The sequence below is a fragment of the Leptonychotes weddellii genome, chromosome 7 (assembly GCF_054177405.1).
Source record: "Leptonychotes weddellii isolate Sample4059 chromosome 7, ASM5417740v2, whole genome shotgun sequence".
Lineage (NCBI taxonomy): Eukaryota > Metazoa > Chordata > Mammalia > Carnivora > Phocidae > Leptonychotes > Leptonychotes weddellii.
The window spans coordinates 31,453,270-31,474,517 of NC_138375.1; the positions used below are offsets into that span (position 1 = coordinate 31,453,270).

At 42.8% G+C, this 21,248-nt stretch overlaps 1 protein-coding gene across 3 annotated transcripts in view; it reads right to left on the minus strand.

The window, feature by feature from the left end:
* Positions 1–7,765, minus strand: part of PAIP1 (poly(A) binding protein interacting protein 1) — a 31,742-nt gene extending 23,977 nt beyond the window's left edge. Inside the window, exons 1-2 of one of the 3 annotated variants that reach the window (XM_006729715.3) lie at positions 7,616–7,765; positions 6,107–6,276 (exon numbers count right to left, since the gene is read on the minus strand). In XM_006729715.3, the coding sequence (XP_006729778.1) occupies positions 6,107–6,205 (99 nt within the window). In that variant the 5' untranslated portion in view covers positions 6,206–6,276; positions 7,616–7,765. Of the gene's footprint in view, positions 1–6,106; positions 6,277–6,849; positions 7,374–7,615 lie in introns of those variants that run through there. The other 2 variants (XM_081826081.1, XM_081826082.1) reach the window with 2 other exon arrangements.
* Between the last annotated feature and the right edge of the window lie 13,483 nt (positions 7,766–21,248).

Genomic DNA, 21,248 nt, shown 5'->3' on the forward strand with positions numbered 1-21,248 from the left:
GCAATAGTTAACATTATCAATGAAGCAGATGGGGAAACTGTGTAGGGTCTTGGGGACAACAGGGAGACTGCCTCAAAAGCCAGTGGAAAAACCATCGGGCAAAGGCATAGAAGCTGGGGTATGAACAAGGAAGGACCATGTACCAACTTAAGTAATTTGTAAAGTCACACAGCTAGTTAGAAGAACTGAGCACAGAACAAACCCTGTACTTCTAACCTCTATGCTATACTCCAAGTAACTGACAAAGGCTTATAACCCAACCTTGACATATGTACGAGAAAAATCCATCTAACAATCTATCAACAAAGAACTGGTTAAATATACCAACTTATATCCACATAATGGATCATATAGTCACCTGACAAGATATATTTATATCAATACAGAAATCACCAATATGTTAAAACGAAAAGAACACAGAACCATTATTCTAGTACAGTTTAATTTTAAGAGATGTATAGACTATGAAAAGCTCTGGAAAGATAGACAAGGGATAAACAGTAGTTAGCCCTGGAGTAAATAAATGCTCATATTATGAATAATGACCATTTTTTATAAAATTGTGAAACCAGTTAAGCATTATAAATGTATACATTAAATAGTTTAATATTAGCCAGGTACATATGTGAGTTTCACAATTAAAAATTAGTTTTTGATATATAGTTTTACAGACTTGTAGTGTCCCTATTAATAAGAGAAAAGAAGGAACCCTACAGGTCCCAACTGAAGGTATTAATGTCTGATTTCTATCAAATGTCATCCACTGTGGCAAAAATGCAGTCTGGAACACTGATTTGTAGTCTTTTCAATAAGACCAATTCTCTTGTAAGAAAATTTGAAGTCTGGGGGCGCCTAGGTGGCTCAGTTGGTTAGGCATGAGACTCTTGATTTTGGCTCAGGTCATTATCTCAGGCTTGTGAGGTAGAGCCCCGTGCTGGGCTCCCTGCTCAGCAGGGAATCTGCTGGAAATTGTCTCTCTCCCTCTACTCCTCCCTCCGCTCGCATGTGCACATGTGTGCACGCTCTCTAAAATAAATCTTTAAAAAGAAAATCTGAAGTCTGAAAGTAAAAAAGGAAAGCAGAGCTGCTCTAATTGTAAGCATTACAGGGGATTGATCAAGGTGGTGCCTGGCTGGGTCAGTGGAGCAGGTGACTCAATCTCAGGGTCGTGAGTTCAAGCCCTAGGTTGGGTGTAGAGATAACTAAAAATAAACAATGACAGGGAATTGACCAGAGCCTGTTGTTTCAAGCAAAAAAGGAAGCACAGCATACTGTGGACAGACGAGGACTCTAACATGTTTGAGTTATTTCTCTAGTACCAGATTTTTTAGAGTACAAATTTTGTCAGTCTTTAAAGTGGAGTTAGATGGCTTGCAAGCTGAGGAATATTTAAAGTTTTATGTATTTTTCTTAGAATTCTGACAAGATATTAGGAGGAACATCAGATAGAAAACATACTTTTCATGGAAGATACTCTGAATGCGTTGCTAGAGATCTAAAGCAGCAGGAATAAAAGGAAACTAATCTGACACTTAGATGGTGGAATAATCAAGACTACTTTAGTTAACTGGATTGAAGGGGGCAAGAGTGTGAAAGAAATGTGAGTCAACACACCGTTTTTTTAGCCTGAGCAGCTAGTTAGAGTATAAAAAAAAAGTTTGCAGAAGATAAATTCTTTTTTATACTTGAGTTTCAATGGGAGATCCTCATGAACAAGTCAAAACAAATGGAAACACAAGCCAGGAGTTCAGAGGGAGAATCAGATTTCAGGTATCAGTAGACAGGCAATGGTCAGATTCTAGGTGATAGGATCACCAAGGCAGGTAATAAAATGGAAAAAAGAGAACCTCAGGGACTACAATCTGAGAGAAGGAATGATCTGCAAGTTGCAAGGATGAAGAACCGCCACAGTGCCCAAAGGAAAAAGGAGAGGTGCTCACAGAAGCAAATGCTACAGAATAATTTTACACGTTGAAACCTGAAAGAACAATGGTTGCAGTCCTGGAAGTGAAAGACTATGCACAGAGAGGAAAAAATTAAAATTAGTATCTTAACTATTCAGTTCTTATAAAGAGAAACTTCTAAAAGACTGAAAAGGTACCCTTGGCCCCTAGCACAGGACCTGACACACTGGAACTTGTTACACTGCATAGATCATACTGTGGTCAAAGTCTACTAGGATAGGGATTGAGAGAACAATAGATTTTCAGACCCAAAGAGCACCAGTAAAGGTCACAAAAAGTAGTATCAATTCAATTAGGGGGATCAGTCAGCGGAGGTTTGAACAGTGAGAAGTAAATACTAACCGTGAATACTTTTAACTTTTACATTTTGGAGAACATCACTATTGAAAGGCAGAACACAAACAGGCAGTAACTTGAGGGGAATGTTCTTAGAAAAAAGCTGGAAGAGATGGGGGGGGGATTTTGGTCTCTTAATAAATGCCTTTTTTTTTTTTTTTTGAAGATTTTATTTGTTCATTTGACAGAGAGAGAGCACAAGCAGGGGGAGCAGCAGAGGAAGAAGCAGGCTCCCCACAGAGCAGGGAGCCCAATATAGGGCTCGATCCCAGGACTCTGGGATCATGACCCGGGCTGAAGGCAGACACTTAACCAACCGAGCCACCCAGGCGCCCCTTAATAAATGCTTTATGAATTCCTATGTAGAATTTTTGGTTCTTGTAAGTGAGCTGTGATTAAATATTCAAGATGTAATGGTTTATCATCAGGAAGAAGCAATGGGCAGGAGTAGATAGATACAGCAACTCCCTGGTAAGAAGGCACGGAAAGCAAGAAATTCTAGCAGTGGGATTACAGGAAGGACTCTAAGATAAAAGGGTTCAGAATTTTGGAAGGGTTAAGAAAGCACAACAAAAGACTATCATAAAGGCTTTTTAGAAAAAAGCATGAAATCTTGGGGTGCCTGGGTGGCGCAGTTAGTTAAGCAGCCAACCCTTAGTTTCAGCTCGGGTCATCATCTCTAGGTAGTGAGATCGAGCCCTGTGTTGAGCTCTGCCCTCAGTGCGGAGTCTGCTTGGGACTCTCTCTCCCTCTCCCTTTGCCCCTCCACCCCATACTCCTTCTCACTCGCTCTCAAACCTTAAAAAAAAAAAAAAAAAAAGCATGAACTCTTGTGAAGAGATCCAACTCAAAGATACCCAGATTTTCTTATAAATATAAAAGCAGATTCAAGGCATTTCTGTCCATTTTGTTCACTGCTATATTTCCAGTGGTAATTGTCCAACTTCCTGTTGAATGAGTGAGTGAATATAGCTAACTCTGGATTATGGCTACTACAAAGAGAAGTCTCCCTCACAACAAGACCTTATCCTAAGAGTCAAGGGAAAAACAAGGATATTGCTATTCTGTGACTAAGTAGACAGAGAAAAATGCTTAGCATTGACAGAGGGTAAAAGGGTAAATGAATAAGACTAGACAGTGCACGAGGGCAGAGGTAGCAAGCTTGAATGACTATAGAATCAAGGTGGAATACAAACAAATGAGACAAGCCAGTGAGCAATTAGAGCTCACACATTCCATCTAAGGGGGCTGCGTCCATTCAGCTCCAGACAATCTTTGCTCTATCAAAGTTAACAGTCCGGGGGCGCCTGGGTGGCTTAGCTGGTTAAGCATCTGACTTGATTTCAGCTCAGGTCATGATCTCAGGGTGGTGAGACTGAGCCCTGCCTCGGGCTCCATGCTCAGCTCAGAGTGAGCTTGAGATTCTCTCTCCCTCTTCCTGTGTCCCTCCCCTGACTCGGGCTCCCGTTCTTTCTCAGTAAATAAATAAATAAATAGTCTGGCACAAACACATATTAGGATTTCAAGAGAAACCAGAAAATTCAGATTTGCAACATCTATTTAAGTGTTGGTAGCTTATTAAAAGGTGCCCTCCCCCCCAAAAAGATACACCTGCAGGCCACACATGAGTCATGGGCTCCCAGTATGCAATCTGCTCTGGCGGACTGAACAAAGAAGCAGCTGATCTAACAGAGGATATCAAGGAATGCCTAACAGAGGACAGTGGCTCAAAGTAAGTGAACGTGGCTCAATACACTGCTCTGTAGCCCAGGAGTCACTTGAACTATGTAGAACTATGTAAACTAGTTTAGTACAGACTCTGAAAAAAAAAAAAAAAATTGCATCCCTCCTATCATAAAATGGCCCAGGTAAATAGGGAGACAAAGAGAAAAGTTTTGTGGCTCTTTGAAAGTAAGTACTCTTTACTATTTTATTCAACTACTCACAGCTCTCTAATCATTCCTTTCCTGAGCCAAATACAAGCTGTTCTCACTTCTACTTTACATGACTGACAGCCCCTTTCACCCCAAATCAACTGCTCTTCCTGCTTGCCTATACTTTCCCCTTCCCAGCCCCAAAGCTTTTTCCTGGGCAGTCTAAGACGCATGGAGTTTCTGAAACATAAAATACAGCTTTTCCATACCTTTCCTTTCAAAAAATGGAAGGAAAGCACTGGCCCCCAGCCCCAAGAAGTAACAAAGCGGGTGTACCACCGTTAGTTAACAGGTAAATATAAATTAAAACCAGAAGTAGATGCCACACACCCACCAAAATGGCTAAACTTAACAGAAAATTCCAAATGCTGACAAGGAAGCAGAGCAATTGGAAATCACACACTACTCAGAATGTACACTGGAACATCTCTTTGGAAAACTATTTGACAGTCTCTCTTAAAGTTGGCTACCAGGGCACTTTGATTCCATTAGGTGTAGAGATATAGAGATCATTTAAAAGTAAAATCTTTGGGGGGGGGGGGGGAGGAGAAGAGTTGGCTACCCTATGTCCTTGTGATTCCACTCCTAGGTATGTACCCAACAGAAACAAGGGCAAATAACCATCAAGACATGGATAGACAGACTAGCAGCCCTATTCACAATAGCCTAAAAGTGGAAACTACTCAAGTGTTTATCAAGAGACAAAGCAGAAGAAGAAGAAAAAAAAAGACAAATGGGACTGTGGTATATTCACACAGTGGAATGCTAGGAGAGTAAGTCACCTTCAACTATGAGCTACAAGGTGGATTAATTTAGATGTTCAATAAAATTGTGCAAAGATATTCTGTAGGACTCCAATTATATAAACTTTGAAAACAGGCAAAATTTGTTAAGTCAAAATAGTTAACTAACCTAGGAGAGCAGTAATGATTAGAAGGGGTTGGAAGGAGTTTTCGGGATGCAGATGACATTCCTTTTCTTGATTTGGATGCTGGTTGCCTAAATGTTCACTTCGTGAAACTTTGAGCTAACCTTTATGTACACTATTCCGTGTTAAATGTCAATAAAACTAAGAAATTAGGAAACATAAGACTTCTGCTAAAGTATCATCATTTCTTTAACCCTCTAATGGTTCCTGCCCCACTTATATACAATTAATTGCTATGCATTTACCCAGGACACATTCCTTTCTATATATCCCAGTTGTGCTTTGTATTTTCTCCCACTGAAGAAAAATGTGATCAATTTTTTTAAGTTCTTATACTGACAAAGATGAATCTGAAAGTTTAAAAGTTCTTTGGACCTGTGTAAACACTTTATCAAAACCCTTTATATTTCTTCATAACAGTAGTTAATTAGAACCAGAAACACTTCTGTTTTAACAGAGCCCAGATGTGTAACATTCAAAAGCCTACCTCAAATTAGTCTGCAGCAAAACCATGGTTTAATTTACCCTAAATTTACCCTAAATGAATATTCAGCTATCTTGCTAAAATCAAATTTTAAGTCAGCTTTGCCAGGCCATTATTCTATAGATTGTCCAATAAGTCTGAACACAGATTTTAGTTTTATATATTGAAAGCGCCCTTAACCATATCCTGTATTAGCCTAGAAATACTCTAAATTTAGATACTGGGAATACAGCAGTGAAAAGAGACAAGGTCTACTCTCAATTTACATTCTGATATTTAAAACATGATAACTACAAAATATATTCCTGAATCAGTTTTGGTTCCTCATGAGTTCAAAGAATTCATAATAAAAGGTTTTTATGTGTAGTAGAAAGCACCAGCATACTGATAATAAAATACAGTAATAACCACATTATCCCAGTAATATTAACTCAGAATTGTGGTAAAAAGGCCTACTTACTGTATAATTAGAAGAATAACCTGATGGGTAAAATTCAGGAGCATTCGCAGACAGTTTAGACATTAACACAGGAGCTACAACCACCTGGGGTTTAGCCATTGCTGACTCCAAGTTCTGCTGTGGGATATTATCCTGTGAACTAGGTGGAGCTCTCAGGGGCCTCGTTTGTTCTGAGAAAGGAAAAATGAGGTGTTAGACGCATTCCTTCCTTTGTATAGCAACTTACTATCTCCTGAAAAACCAAATGAGAAGGGCAGGTTTTTAAGAGTTAAACGAGAACGGTCACGAATTTTAAGGTCAACGCCAGGATTTTTAGAGAGCCTGCAAAAAGGAACAATAGACTTGCTTTAGCTCATTTGTGGCTATACCTGCCTCCTAAATGAATGCTTGAGGGCTTTCTTTCCTCTTTTCTTAAGGAGTCGATTAAAAAGAGGTGGTTGCTCGCCTGAGGTCTCCCTTTCCAGGGCTGGGAGGGGGAGGCGATTTTTACTTCCTCCCCGGACGGCCGAACTCGGAGACCGCGCACTGGGCCCCTCCCCCAGCCGGGGCGCACAAAGGATTCCTGCAGCCACCTTCCAAACCCGTTCCCGGCCCGTCCCCACCCCGTTAACAACTGGGCCCCTCGGGGAATGCTTTCGGGGAACGGGGGGGGGCGGGGAACAGCGCGCCGACCTCGGCGCGCGCGGAGGGCCGTGGGGAAGCGTTGGCCCAGGAGGACGGGGTCCCCTAGAGCGGCTCCGTACCTGGGAGCGCCCCGGGCCGGGGAGGCCTCTGGGGCCCGGCGGGGACCTCGCACTGGGCCCCTGGCGGCGGGGCCGTCCTGGGCTGGCGCAGCGGCGGCGGCTGCAGGAAGCCCGGGGCTTTGGGCTGCGGCGGCGGCTGGTGCCGCGGCCGCTCAGCAGGCCCCGCTCCGTTCGGGAAACCGCCGCCCTCAGGCCCGCCCCCTCCGCGGCCCAGGCCCCGGCTCCGGCCCCGACCAGCACCTGGGGCCCGATCGAAACCGTCCGACATGCTCCTCCTCCTCCTCCTCCTCCGCCGGGGGCCGCTGCCGCTGCGCTCGGGAGAGGACGCGGGGGAGGCGCCGCGGGCCGGCTCTCACCGCCGCGCTCACTCGGCCCTCATGGAGGAGGAGGGCGGCGGGCCCCTGCTCGGTTCCTCGACGCTTCGGGCGGAGCGGACGGCAGTCGGAGCACCCGCCGAACCCGCCGCTCCAGAGCGCCCGCCCCCCGCGGCTGCCCTCAGCTTTTCGATTCTCCCCAAAACCCGGCTCCCCCGCCTTCGGCGCGGCGGGGGCGAAGGCGGGTCACAGCGGCCCCCCGCGGCCCGGAGGCCCCGGGCGCGCCCGCCGCGTCTGCTCCCGTTCGCGACCGGCTGGGAGCCGCGGCTCATCAGGCCGCCCGGGAAGCGGCGTCCCGGCCGCCAGACAGCCCTGCTTGCTGCGGGGGCCGGGCGGGGGGGGGGTGCATTTCGTTCCCCACGGCCGGGCCGAGGGCAGAGAGGGGCGCTTACCCCAGGCGGGCCCGACCTACGCGGTGGTTCTCAGGAGAGAAGTGCGAGACTGACGGTTGATGCCAGGAAAATAAAAATACGGGGGGAGGGGGCGTGGAGGCAGCGCCAGGGTTCGCGGACGCGCACCTCCGTGGGCGCGCAGGTGTGTTCAATGACCCTGCGCCGGCCGGCCGGAGGACTGGCGGGAGGACTGGTCCGGAAGGAGGGCTCCGGGAGAAGCTCTGCCACCGGCCTCGTCGGCCACGGAGGAGGGAGGGAGGAACACAGTCAAAAATGCAGCCCCCTTTCCCGCCCCTTTTGCAATTCACATCAGGTATTTATTCCACCTACTGTGCCCAGGCTTCAGTCTTCTCCCTTTTCTCTTCCCGTCCAGAAAGGTTCTGAAAATGCACTACCTTTCAATGAAATTCCCCTCTTTTTCGTCGCCCACTAGTTCTGTCCAATAAAAATACAGTGTGAACACAAATACAAGCTACTTATGTAATTACAAATTTTCTAGAAGCCACGTTAATGAGTAAAGAAACAGGTGAAATTATTTTTAATGATCTATTTTACTTACCTCAATTTCTCCAAAATGGTAGCATTTCAGCATATAACTAACACAAAAATATTAATGAGATGTTTTTCCTTTTTTGGTACTAATCAAAATCCACTGTGTATTTTACACCTTCAGCATGTCTCCGTTGGAATTAGGCACATTTCAAGTGCTCAGTAGGCACATGTGGCTAGTGGCTACCGCATTGCACAACAAAGTTCTTGACGTTATCTATGTGTAAATTATTGTTTTTGTCAGGACTGACAGTGATGAAGCCAAATGAAGGATGAATATAAGTAGTGAGAAGGAGGAAAAAAAATCAATTTCTTTACGGTTATATTGAAACATCCTCACAAACTTCGCTTGTGGGCCTTTATATTAAGCCGGGCTTAATGTTTTCCAATCTTGTCATCTTGAGAATCATTTCAATTAGGAACAAAACTCTTGTTAACAATTTTCTCTTCGTGCTAATAAAAAAAAACATTAACATCTTTACCTAAATGAGTGAGAAGAATGGCCTTAATGAGGGCAATCATAAATAAATGATTCATGCTGTTGATTGTTGACAAAAATAATGAAGTCAGGGAAGGAAGCCAACAAAAAGTACGGTTCCTTGGTATAGAGAAAGAGTGTATGAAGCCAGAGCTTGGTTTAGATCCTGGTCTTGATCCTTAATGCCTTCGTGATCCTGGGTAAGCTAGGGATTTAGTTTCTCTGAGCCTCATTTTCCTCATCTTTAAAACAGTAAGTATGTTGTAGCACCCAGCATATATTACAAAGACAAGATTACAGTGTAAAAATTAGATAAGGTGATACTCATCACATTAAAATCCATTCTTTTATATAGTGGTCAGTCACTTCTTACCAGGACTTTTCTCTTCAGTAGGAAAGAAAAACGGTATACTCAGACACAGTGAGAGTGAGTTATCCTGATGTTCCACTGAAGTAGGAGCCCTAATCCTGTCCCAGGCTTTTGTTTGCATTCATCACTCTTTTGTTCTCCTTAGAACTTTGATGATGACTAGCACTTTTTTTACACCTGAGACATTCTTATTTGAGAATAAGGCTACTCCGCATCTGTGGTGATATCAGGGTATCTTTATAGCCACCTTTTGTTAGATAAGGTGGTTAATTAAGATGCTATCCTTTGCCTTCTCCCAATTTACTGTTATGTAACTTTAACCCTATTCTTATGAGATGGCAAAGGTGGCCTTAGAACCTGAATGGATTTAGCTTCATTATAATAATACTAGGTAATACTTAGTACGTGCTAGTCACTGTTTCAAGAGCTTTACTTTATCCTTTTATTTAATCCTCACATCCTGTGAGATAAGCATTCCAATTATCCCCATTGGACACCAAAGGTTGCCAAGATATATCCATCTCGGGACTGTTATAGGGCTAAGTGGAGGTGGTAGGTATTGCAAAATGCCAAGAGGCCAGGGGCACCTGTCTGGCTTAGTTGGTAGAGCATGCAACTCTTTTTTTTTTTTTTTTTAAGAGAGGGAATGGCAAGGGGCGCCTGGGTGGCTCAGTTGGTTAAGCGACTGCCTTCGGCTCAGGTCATGATCCTGGAGTCCCGGGATCGAGTCCCGCATCGGGCTCCCTGCTTGGCGGGGAACCTGCTTCTCCCTCTGACCCTACCCCATCTCGTGCTCTCTCTCTCTGTCTCATTCTCTCTCTCAAATAAATAAATAAGAGAGGGAATGGCAGAGAGAGGAGGGGAGAGGGAAAGAGAGAATCTTAAGCAGGCTTGAGACACCCAGGTGCCTCATAGAGCTTGCAACTCTTGATCTTGGGGTTGTGAATTGGAGCCCCACATTGGGGGAAAAGATTCCTTTAAAAAAATGCGAGGAGGTCTCACACACACACAAACATAAGTACTATAAAGGACTCTCTGGAGAGAATCATCAAAAAAGCTCCTTCTCTACATTTATGCCTTTCTTATTGATTTATGAGGGTAGGGCTAAATTTGGAGAGTTGGAAAATATGTTATAATATGGGAAAAGGACCCACTGTAAACCATGGAAAGGAAAGGATTTGTTTCCTTAAACTGGGTTTAAGGGGCGCCTGGGTGGCTCAGTCGTTAAGCGTCTGCCTTCGGCTCAGGTCATGATCCCAGAGTCCTGGGGTCGAGCCCCGCATCGGGCTCCTTGCTCCGTGGGAAGCCTGCTTCTCCCTCTCCCACTCCCCCTGCTTGTGTTCCCCCTCTCGCTGTGTCTCTCTCTGTCAAATAAATAAAATCTTAAAAACAAAAAACAAAAAACTGGGTTTGAGAGATGTTTTCCAGGAAGACTTACCAAGCTGTCTAGTCACTTATGATAGTTGTACCTTGGAAAAACTGTGTCTTGGCACTTAGCATGCTAGATTGTTAATATTTGGTCTATTTCATATTTGGTCTATTCTCTAACCTCTCCATTAATCTACTTCTGAAGTCAGAGGACACCTTTTTTTTTTTAAAGTAACCTGTACACCCATTGTGGGTCTTGAACTCACAACCCCAAAATCAAGAGTTGCATGCTCTACCGACTGAGCCAGCCAGGCACCCCAACCAGAGGACACCTTTTCATCTCTACACCCTTAGATCTTAGCCAAGTACTTGGTATACAATAGGCTTTTAATGGTGATAGGAATCACCTGCAATGCTGCTTTTTCCTTAGGTCATTGGTATAGTGATGATAAAAAAAAAGACTGGTTTTCTTTTACAGTTTTTGGAAGACTTAAATTTAAAAATGAATATTAAAAAAAGAAGAAAAAATTAAAAAAAGATTAGCTTTCATAAATCTAGCAGAACTTAATGACTTCAAGATCATCATTGGACTGTACGGGAGTAGACAATGCAGCCTTTCAAGTCCAGGTAAGAGGAGAATGTTTTCATAAATATGAGGGAGAAAATATTTGCAAGCCATATACTGACAAAAGACTTACATTTAGGGGCGCCTGGGTGGCTCAGTTGGTTGAGCGTCTGCCTTCAGCTCAGGTCATGATCTCAGGGTCCTGGGATCGAACCTCAGCAGGGAGTCTTCCTCTCCCTCTGCCCCTCCTCCCCAACCCCCAGTGATGCTCTCTCTCTCAAATAAATAAATAAAATCTAAAAAAAAAAAAAAGGCTTGTATCTAGAATATATGAAGAACTCTCAAAACCCAACTGTGAAAGAATAATCCAGTTAAGAAATGGGCAAAATACATGAATAGACATTTCACTGACGAGAATGTACAGATGGCATTTAAGCCCATAGGGGAAAATGTTCAACATCATTAGCTATCAGGTAAATGAAAATTAAAACCCCAATGGGGGGCGCCTGGGTGGCTCAGTTGGTTGGGCGACTGCCTTCGGCTCAGGTCATGATCCTGGAGTCCCGGGATCAAGTCCCGCATCGGGCTCCCTGCTCGGCAGGGAGTCTGCTTCTCCCTCTGACCCTCCTCCCTCTCGTGCTCTCTGTCTCTCATTCTCTCTCTCTCAAATAAATAAATAAAATCTTTAAAAAAAAAAAAAAACCCCAATGAGATTTCACTACCTACTTATCACAATGGTTAAAGTAGAAAATAGTGACAACACCAAATGCTTGCAAGAATGTAGAGAAACTAGAAACTGAGTCACTCATACATTGCTGGTGGGAATGTAAAATTGGTATAATCATTCTAGAAACTAGTTCCTGGCAGTTTCCTTAAAAATTATACGTATAACTACTATACAACCCAGAAATTGCACTCCTGGATATTTGTGATGGTTAACTTTATGTGTCAGTTTGACTGGTCCATGGGATGCCCAGATATCTGGTTAAACATTTTTTTCAGGGCATGTCTGTAAGGGTGCTCCCGAAAGAGATTAGCATTCAAACCAGTAGACTGAGTAAACCAGATGGCTCTCCCCAAAGTGTCATCTTATCCATTGAGGGCCTAAAGAAAGCAAAAAAGAGAAGGGAGAATTCCATCTCCCTGTCTGATTGCTTGGGCTAGGACATTGGTCTTTTCACTTTGGACTGAGACTTGCACCATTGGTGCTCTGGTTTTCAGGCCTTCAGATGTGGACTGGAACAATACCACTAGCTTTCCTGGGTCCCCAGCTTGCAAACAGCAAATCGTGGGTTGTTTCAGCCTTCATAATCATGTGAGACAAATCTGAGGATTGGTTTTGAGTATTACAATGTCATGGAATTTGTGTGCTAGTTGGTTTCTTTTCTATTTCCTTTTTGGAATGGGAATGTCTGTCTTATGCCTTTCCCACCATAGTATTTTGGAAGCACATAACTTAACTGGTTTCATAGCTTCACAGCTGGAGAGGAATTTTGCCTCAGGATGAATGTCCTTGAATTTTGCCTTGAATCTCAGTCATATCTGATTTAATGATATTTATTTATTTATTTACTCCGTGTGAGGACACAGCAAAAAGATGGTCATCTGCAAACCAGGAAGGGGGCTCTCACCAAAACCTGACCATGCTGGCACCTGATCTTGGACTTCCCAGCCTCCAAAACTGTGAGAAATAAATTTGTTCTTTAATCCACACATTCTGTGGTATTTTGTTAAAGCAGCTCAAACTAAGCATTTTTCCCAGAGAAATGAAGATTTATGTTCACACAAAACCATGTACCCAAATTTTAATCACAGCTTCATTCATACTATTCCCAAACTGGAAACAACCTACATGTTCTTTAATGGATGAATGGTTAAACTGTGGTGCGTAGAATACTACTCAGCAAGAAGGACAACTTCTGAGACACACAACTTTGACAGCTCTCACAGGAATTATACTGAGTGGGGGGAAAAAGCCAATCTCAAACAGTTACTGTGTGATTAATTTATACAGCCTTGAAATGACAAAATTATAAAGATGGAAAATAGCTTAGTGGTTGCCAGGGCTTAAGGAGGGGCTGGGGTTTGGAGGGAAGTAGTGTGGCTACTGAAAGGGTAGATACTATGAGGAATCTTTGTAATGGAACCATTTTGTTCTTGACTGTGGTGGTACTCACGTGAATCTACATATTGATAAAACGGCATAGAACTAAATACATGTACATGTGTGTACACACACAAATGGGTGCATGTAAACTAAGGTAGGCATATTGTCAATTTCCTGGATGTGATATTGTGTTATAGTTATGCACAGTTATGTAAGATACTACCTTTGGGGGAAACTGGGTAAAGAGTAAATAAGATCTCTCCATAGTCTTTCTTTTTTTTTTTTTTTAAGATTTTTTTACTTATTTGAGAGAGAGAGAGCGAGTACAAGTGGAAGGGGCAGAGGGAGAGGGTGAGAGACTCGTAAGCAGACTCTGTATGGAGCCCAATGTGAGGCTCCATCTCAGACCCTGAGGTCATGACCTGAGCTGAAACCAAGAGTTAGATGCTTAACCGACTATGCCAGCCGTGTGGCCCTCTCCATATTATTTCCTATAACTGCCTGTAAATCTAAATTATCTCTAAATAAAAAGTTTTAAAAATTGAACACATATAAATAAACCTTGTTCCATCTTATTCCATCACTCCCTACACTTTCCTAGCTAGTTCAGTTCACTCCTCCCTGCCCAAATTATCATGGCAACATATATATCATAAATTAGTGGGGACATCATTAAGAGAGAGAAGAATTAGCTGACATGTTTGTTCTCTTGGGTCTCATTTGTATAAATTATCTTCTGCTCCTAAAGTCTTGGGCCTGTTATGAAATATAGTCCCAGTCAGTCAGCACTTGACTCCCATCTGGATCAAGGCACCAATCCATCTTTGAGTCTGAGATAGCCAGGAATGCTACTTGGGATCTCCCCAACATCTGCTATGCTTACTTGTTTAATGTTGATCTCTTAGCTGGACTATAATTCCATGAGGACAGGAATTCATTCGTTCACTTATTCATTCATTCAGTAAAAAAAAAAAATTTTTTTAAAGTAGGCTCATGTCCAATGTGGAGCCCAACACAGGACTTGATCTCATGACCCTGAGATCAAGACCTGAGCTGAGATCAAGAGTCAGATGCTTTACTGACTGAGCCCCCCAGGTACCCCTCATTTAGTAAATATTTATCACATGTCTACTCTGTACCTGACACTGTTTTAGTGCTGAGGATAAGGAGGGGTGTGAGATTAGTAGCTGTGAGGTGTCTGAGACTAGAAGCAGGAAGACATGTGATGGTTGTAGTAGAAATTGCAGAGGGAAATGATGATGGTGATTAAGGTAGCGGTAGTGGGGTTGGAGAGAAAGGCCAAATTCAAGAAATGTTTCTGAAGAAGTTGACAGATGTATGAAAGTCTTATTAATAAGCCAGGAGAAAGGATGACTCCCAAGATTCTGGCTTTGATCCTTCAGTCTCCAAAAGCGGGCATACCAGAGCTGGGCAGGTTCAGTGAAAGAGGGGACTCTCACTAGCTCCATTTTGGACATTTCATTTGGCATCCAAGTGGAATTGTTTAGAGATAGGTAAATTATGGAGTTAGAGGTCAAAGGAATATTGCCTAGCATTAGATATTTGAGAGCTGAAGCCACAGGAGAAATGAGCTAACTTAGGGAAAATGGATAGAGGCAGAAGAGGAAAGAGAAGCATACATTTAATGGCTGGGTTGAAGAAGAGAGATCTGTGTCCTCTGTTTACGTAGGACTAAAACTGAGAGAAGCCAGTGGAGAGCAGAATGTAAAACAGGGAGGGCCAGGGGCGCCTGGGTGGCTGTCAGTTAAGTGTCTGCCTTCGGCTCAGGTCATGATCTCCGGGTCCTGGGATCCAGCCCCATGTCAGGCTTCCTGCTCAGCGGGGAGTCGCCTTCTCTCTCTCTTCCCCTGCCCCTCCCCACTGCTTGTTCTCTCTCTCTCTCAAATAAATAAATAAAATCTTAAAAAAAAAAAAAAAGGAAGGCCAAGAGTGTTGTATGTTACAGAGAGGCCAGATAAAATTAGGATTATGAAGAATCTGTAAAAGTGCACCTTCTCTGAGCTTGAGCACTCTACTTACCTTGGCAGGCACGCACTGCCTGAGGCCGCTAACCAGCTGAACAGCAACTGCCTCTGGGAACCAAGTCCACTTTCACCAAGTGATCTTCCAATTACCTATCTAAATTTGCTTTTTGAGAAGAACAGGAACAACAATAATAGCTAATATTTAGCACTTACTGTGTTCTAAGTAAACAGTTTACATGAGTTATCTCATTTTATTATTTTTTAATTTTAATTTTTTTTTAAAGATTTTATTTATTTATTTGACAGAGGGATAGCGAGAGCAGGAACACAAGCAGGGGGAGTGGGAGAGGGAGAAGCAGGCTTCCTGCCAAGCAGGGAGCCCGATGCGGGGCTCAATCCCAGGACTCTGGGATCATGACCTGAGCCGAAGGCAGACGCTTAACGACTGAGCCACCCAGGCACCCGAGTTATCTCATTTTAATTACCTCATTTCATCTTCCAAACAACGCTGTGATTACACTAATTACTTCCCTCGTGTTATAGATAAAAACACTGAGATTGAGAGAGCCTAATTAACTTGCCTAAGATCACATAAATAGTGAGCAACCCAGTTCTGTTAAGCCCAGAGTCCATAAGCTGAAACCATACTACACTTTTTCTCCAGAATAAGTGCGTCACAGAGATGCAAACATTCTATTGTATTTGAGTTCTATTTCTCACTGTAAATTAATAAACAGGCATTCTCAGGAAATTTGCAAATGGAATAATATAGATTTGCAAGTGATTTGGGTACAGCAGCTGTAGTATTAGGAAGTATTCACAGTTCTAAACCTGACGGTAAAATAAATGGGGGAGATATGGGAAGTTTGTAAGGCAAGTGTATTAGAGATGTTTTGTCGCCATTATAGTTTCTTTTTATTTTAAAGATGGGAGAAAGATGCATTTGTTAGCTAAAGACAATGAGGGGGAAAAGGAAAACATCAGGGGCAAAGGGGGAAACTGAGAGAATAAAGGACCAGAGGAGGAAGCAGGTCACAAATTCAGAGTATAGGTGGCAGAAATGACTTTGGATGGGGGAAAGCTTTTTCGCTAAGAAATGGAAGCAGATGCAGAGAAATTGCAGGAGAGGGAGGATGCTGGAAACTTAAGATGATTGCATGTTCTCAGTAAAAAGGGAGGAAATGTCTTTACTGTGAGGGTGGGAGACATAAAAAGAGGGAGTTTGAGGAAAGTGGCAACGGTTGCAAATGCTGCTCTGGGAGAGGAAGCTGCTTCGGAAGGGGGCCAGTTCACAGGAGAACTGCTAGGGGCTGCAAAAAGTCCAGCTTAGGTTAGAGACCAGGGATTTGCAGGGGCAATGCTCTGAGCAATTTTGTGATTTTCCTCTAGCAACTCTTGACAACCTGATGTAGGAATGAAATTTCATTAATGTAGTTGAGGCAGGAGAGTAAAGTCAGAAGGGACTGAGGGGCTGCTCATGGCTTAAGCTAGATAGAGAAAGGATTGAAAATGAAAGATAAATGATAGATAGGAAGGAAAAGGGAATCAAGAGTCAGAAAGAAGGGAGTTGGAAAGAAAGAAAGGGGTGGTCAGAGCATGAGATCTGGGTTGAAAATTTTAGAGGAAGATCTTGGTGAATAATTACAACGGGCAACATTCTACTAATTGCACAATTCAACTAATTGAACTGAAGTGCTTGCTGGCTAGCAGCAAGGTAATGTAATAGCTAGAAATGCTATTTTCAGGGTCCAAATATGGCATGTGAAAGACAATTAGGAACATCAATGTTTAATGTATAAATATCAAGTAAGAGGTCTTTTGCTACTTACGTGTTCTATTTCCCTCTCCCTCTCTGGCACAGTCTATGTACTGCTCTTTTTGTTGGCACGAGGCCAAAAGCCAGTACATTTGATCTTTGAACAACATGGGTTTGAACTATACAGGCCCACTTATATGCAGATTTTTTTCAATAAATATAATATGGTACTGTAAATATATTTTCCTTATGATTTTCTTAACATTTTCTTTTCTCTAGGTTACTTTATTATAAGAATACAGTATACAATACGTATAATATACAAAGCATATGTTAATTGTTTATGTTATTGGTAAGTCTTCTGGTCAACAGTTGGCTCTTAGTTAAGTTTTGGGGGAGTCAAAAGTTATATGCAGATTTTCAATTACGGGGGGTGGGAGAGGGTCAATGCTCCTAACCCCTACATTTTTCAAGGGTCAACTGAATCTTCTTTCTGTTTCAACTCTTATGGGGCACTCACAATGTTTCTCTAACTCAACAAATATGTGTTGACTGCCTAATGTAGCCAGACAGCTTCATGACCCCAAGTCAAGAGTTGTAACCTCCTGGGTGTCTGGGTGGCTCAGTCAGTAAGCATCTGCCTCTGTCTCAGGTCATGATCTGGGGGTCCTGGGATTGAGTCCCATGTCCAGGCTCCTTGCTCTGTGGGGAATCTGCGTCTCCCTCCCCACCCCCCGACTCTCATTCACGCTCTCCCCCCCACCCCGTCTGAATTTAAAAAAAAAAAAGAGTTGCCTCCTCCTCCAACTGAGCCAGCCAGCCACCCCTGCCCATTTCTATTTAGATTTTTAAAAAACTGTTGAGTTTTGGGGCACCTGGGTGGCTCAGTCGTTAAGCGTCTGCCTTCGGCTCAGGTCATGGTCCTGGGGGTCCTGGGATCGAACCCCGCATCGGGGTCCTGGCTCAGCGGGAAGCCTGCTTCTCCCTCTCCCACTCCCCCTGCTTGTGTTCCCTCTCTCTCTGTGTCTCTCTCTGTCAAATAAATAAATAAAATATTAAAAAAAAAGAACTGTTGAGTTTTGAGAGTTCTTTATATATTCTACATACATACCCTTTGTAGATAAGTGTTTTGCAAATATTTTCTCCCATTCTTTTCTTTTTTTTTTAAGATTTTATTTATTCGTTTGACAGAGAGTGGGAGAGAGTGAGAGAGAGCACAAGCAGGGGGAGTAGCAGAGGGAGAGGGGGAAGCAGGCTCCCCACTGAGCAGGGAGCCCTATGCAGAGCTTGATCCCAAGACCCCGGGCTGAGCCAAAGGCAGACGCTTAACCCACTGAGCCACCCGGGCACACCTATTTTCTCCCATTCTGTAGCTTGTTTTTTAATTCTCTTAACCTGAACCTGGTCTTTTGCAGGTTTTCTCATTTTGATGAGATTCAATTTATCAGTTTTTACTTTTATAAATCATGCTATTGGTGTCAAGCCGTGCCCTAGACCCTGAAGATTTTTCTCTTATTTCTTTTAAAAGGTTTTGTGGTTTTGTAACCGAACCAACATGAGTTTGTTCCTTGGTGAGTCAGAAATTGCACCAGGTTGAGTTGTGGCACAAAGAAAACTTTCATTTGTAGCAAATGAGATCATAGGGAATGGCTTCCAAAGCTGTGACTCCCTCAAAGGGTGAATGGGTTCCTTTGGGTTAGGGTTAGGGTGAATATTTAGATAGAGAAGCCTTGCCATCCTGCAGAGAGGAGGGCATAAGGTCATGCCTGTGCCTTCAGGAAACATGCCTATACACACATTGTATGTTATGTAAATGAGGCTGAGGCTCCTCCTGGGACAGAGATTGTAGTATTATAATTAGGTGAAGGTCACTGTAGGTCATTCCCTAGGTCAGACCGTGGCCCATCTGCACAGGTGTGAGCCAGGTTTAGCTCAAACAGTCTTGGTGGTCTGGGCAGCGGGGAGATTATGTCAGCGCAGTTGCCATCACCAGTTGGGGGGAGGGAGGGGGGTGGTTTCAGGTTTCATGTGCCTGAGTCTAGAGGAAAGCCTGAAAGAAGAGCTTAGGGGAAAACCTAAGACCAAAGTTAGTGGGTACAAACAGGTGGGCAGTAAAGACCGGGTCTTGGGGTCTAGCGGGTGACAGTTTTATTTACATTAAAGTCTGTATTCCATTCTGATTTAACTATCGTATAAACTGTGAGACTTAGGTTTAGGTGGAGTGTTTGTTGCCTATGGATGTTCAGTTACTTCAGCACCATTTCTTGAAAAGGCAAATGTTCCTCCATTGAATTGCTCTTGCATCTTTGCCAGAATTAAACTGGACACACTTCTGAAAATCTCTTATGGGCCAGACCCTGGGCTATCTTCTTTACAGTAGTTTTTTTCTCCTCTTTACAACCTGCAAAATCGTTATTTAGCATCTGTTCTGTGCCAAACACTGTGCTAGTTTGGAGAACTGAGAGAAGAACAAGCCTGCCTAGAATGCTTTACAGAGGAAGAGACAAGCATGAGCACGTCTGCAAAGAGTAGGGAGAACAGGGAGAGCTTTCTAGACTGAAGAAAAAGCATGTCAAACGGCTAGAGGGTGTAAAACAGCTTTGTACATTTAGGAAGCAGTAAGTATATTATAGCTAGAAGGAGAGGAACAGGAGAGAATTTTCTTGTGTTGAGTTTAGAATACCTGTGGATATCTCATTGGAAATAACCAGTAGGCAATTGCCTACGTGGGTCTGGAGCTCAAGAGAGAGATTTGGGCTGGACACTAAGCTTTGGAAGTTGTCATAGTACAGTTGACATTGGACTGCCAGGGGAAAAAAGTATTAGAGTTAAAAGAAAAGAGGGCCAAGGGAACATTTGAAACATTTGCACATTTAAGTGGCAAAAGAACTGAGAATGAATGGTTAAAGAAGTAGGACATTCTACTAGAGTGGTATGTCCACAAGCAGCAAAGGTGAGAAATTCTGGTTTTTGCTTTTCTGTTATGGGTAACATCTAGCATAAAAAAAGATCTACAAAGAGATTATGTTTCACAAGACTGCTTAAAAAAACTGTTTATTTGAGCTAGAGTTTTCATCAAAATGCAATATCTAAAAAGTTAAATATAAACATGTTAACTGCTATTATGGAGTTTTATAATCAAGTAACTTGAGAGTGGTAACTATATAACATATAGTTTTATATGTTTAAAAACTGAGGGAAAAAGGCAATTAGGTCAAGTCTTTATTAAGAAAGCAAAACAAGGGGTGCCTGGCTGGCTCCATCTGAGGAGTGTAAGACTCTTGATCTTGGGGTTGTGGGTTGGAACTCAACGTTGGGTGTAGAGATTACTACAAAAAAAAAAAAAGAAAGAAAGAAAGAAACTTTGGAAAAAAGCAAAACAAGTATATTAGGAAATTCTTTTAATTATTAATACAAAATAACTTCCACCTGCATTTCCCCCAAATAATTTGGATTTCCACTTTAAATTCAAGAACTGGTAAATCCACATGTTTTAAAAAAAAACAACAAATAACTACTCCTCTTTATATTGTAGTACCCTTACTAACACAGAATGCCCCTGCAGTGGGTTGAAGAGTGTCCCCCGCCCAAATTCATCACCACCCTTATTTGGAAATACAGCCTTTGCAGTTGTAATTAGTTAAGGATCTTGAGATGAAATCATCTTGGATTTTAGGGTGGACCTTAATTTCTCTGACTGGTGTCTTTATATGAGAAAGGACACGAGATTTGGGCACAGAGAGATACACATAGAGGGTGGCAATGTGGTGAGGAGGCAGAGGTTGGGAGTCTTGTGACTGTAAGTCAAGGAACACCAAAGGATTGCTGACAACCAGAAGCTTTCTCCAGAAGGTAGGAGAGAGGTGTGGGGCAATTTCTGTCTCAGAACATCCAGAGGAATCAACTCTGCTGACACCTTGATATCAGACTTCTGGCCTCCAGAACTCTGAATGAATGCATTTCTGCTGTTTTAAGCCACCCAGTTTGTAGCAATTTGTTACCCCTATCTCTCACCATCTTCCTGGGCCCCCAAAGGTATCAGTAGATAAATACTTTTTTATGTTCTAAAAGAAAAAAAAAACATAGATTTTTTTATCATTGGCACTTACTATACGGGGAGAACAATATCCACAAAAGTCTGCTGAGTTAGTTCTAAACAATTCTTTTTTTTTTTTTTTTTAGGATTTTATTTATTTGACAGAGAGACACAGCGAGAGAGGGAACACAAGCAGGGGGAGAGGGAGAGGGAGAAGCAGGCTTCCCGTGGAGCAGGGAGCCCGATTCAGGACTCGATCCCATGACTTTGGGATCATGACCTGAGCTGAAGGCAGACGCTTAACGACTGAGCCACCCAGGTGCCCAGTTCTAAACAATTCTAAATGCAAAGTGGTTTTTTTTTTTTTTTTTAATTTTATTTATTTATTTGAGGGAGAGAGAGGGAGAACGAATGGGGGG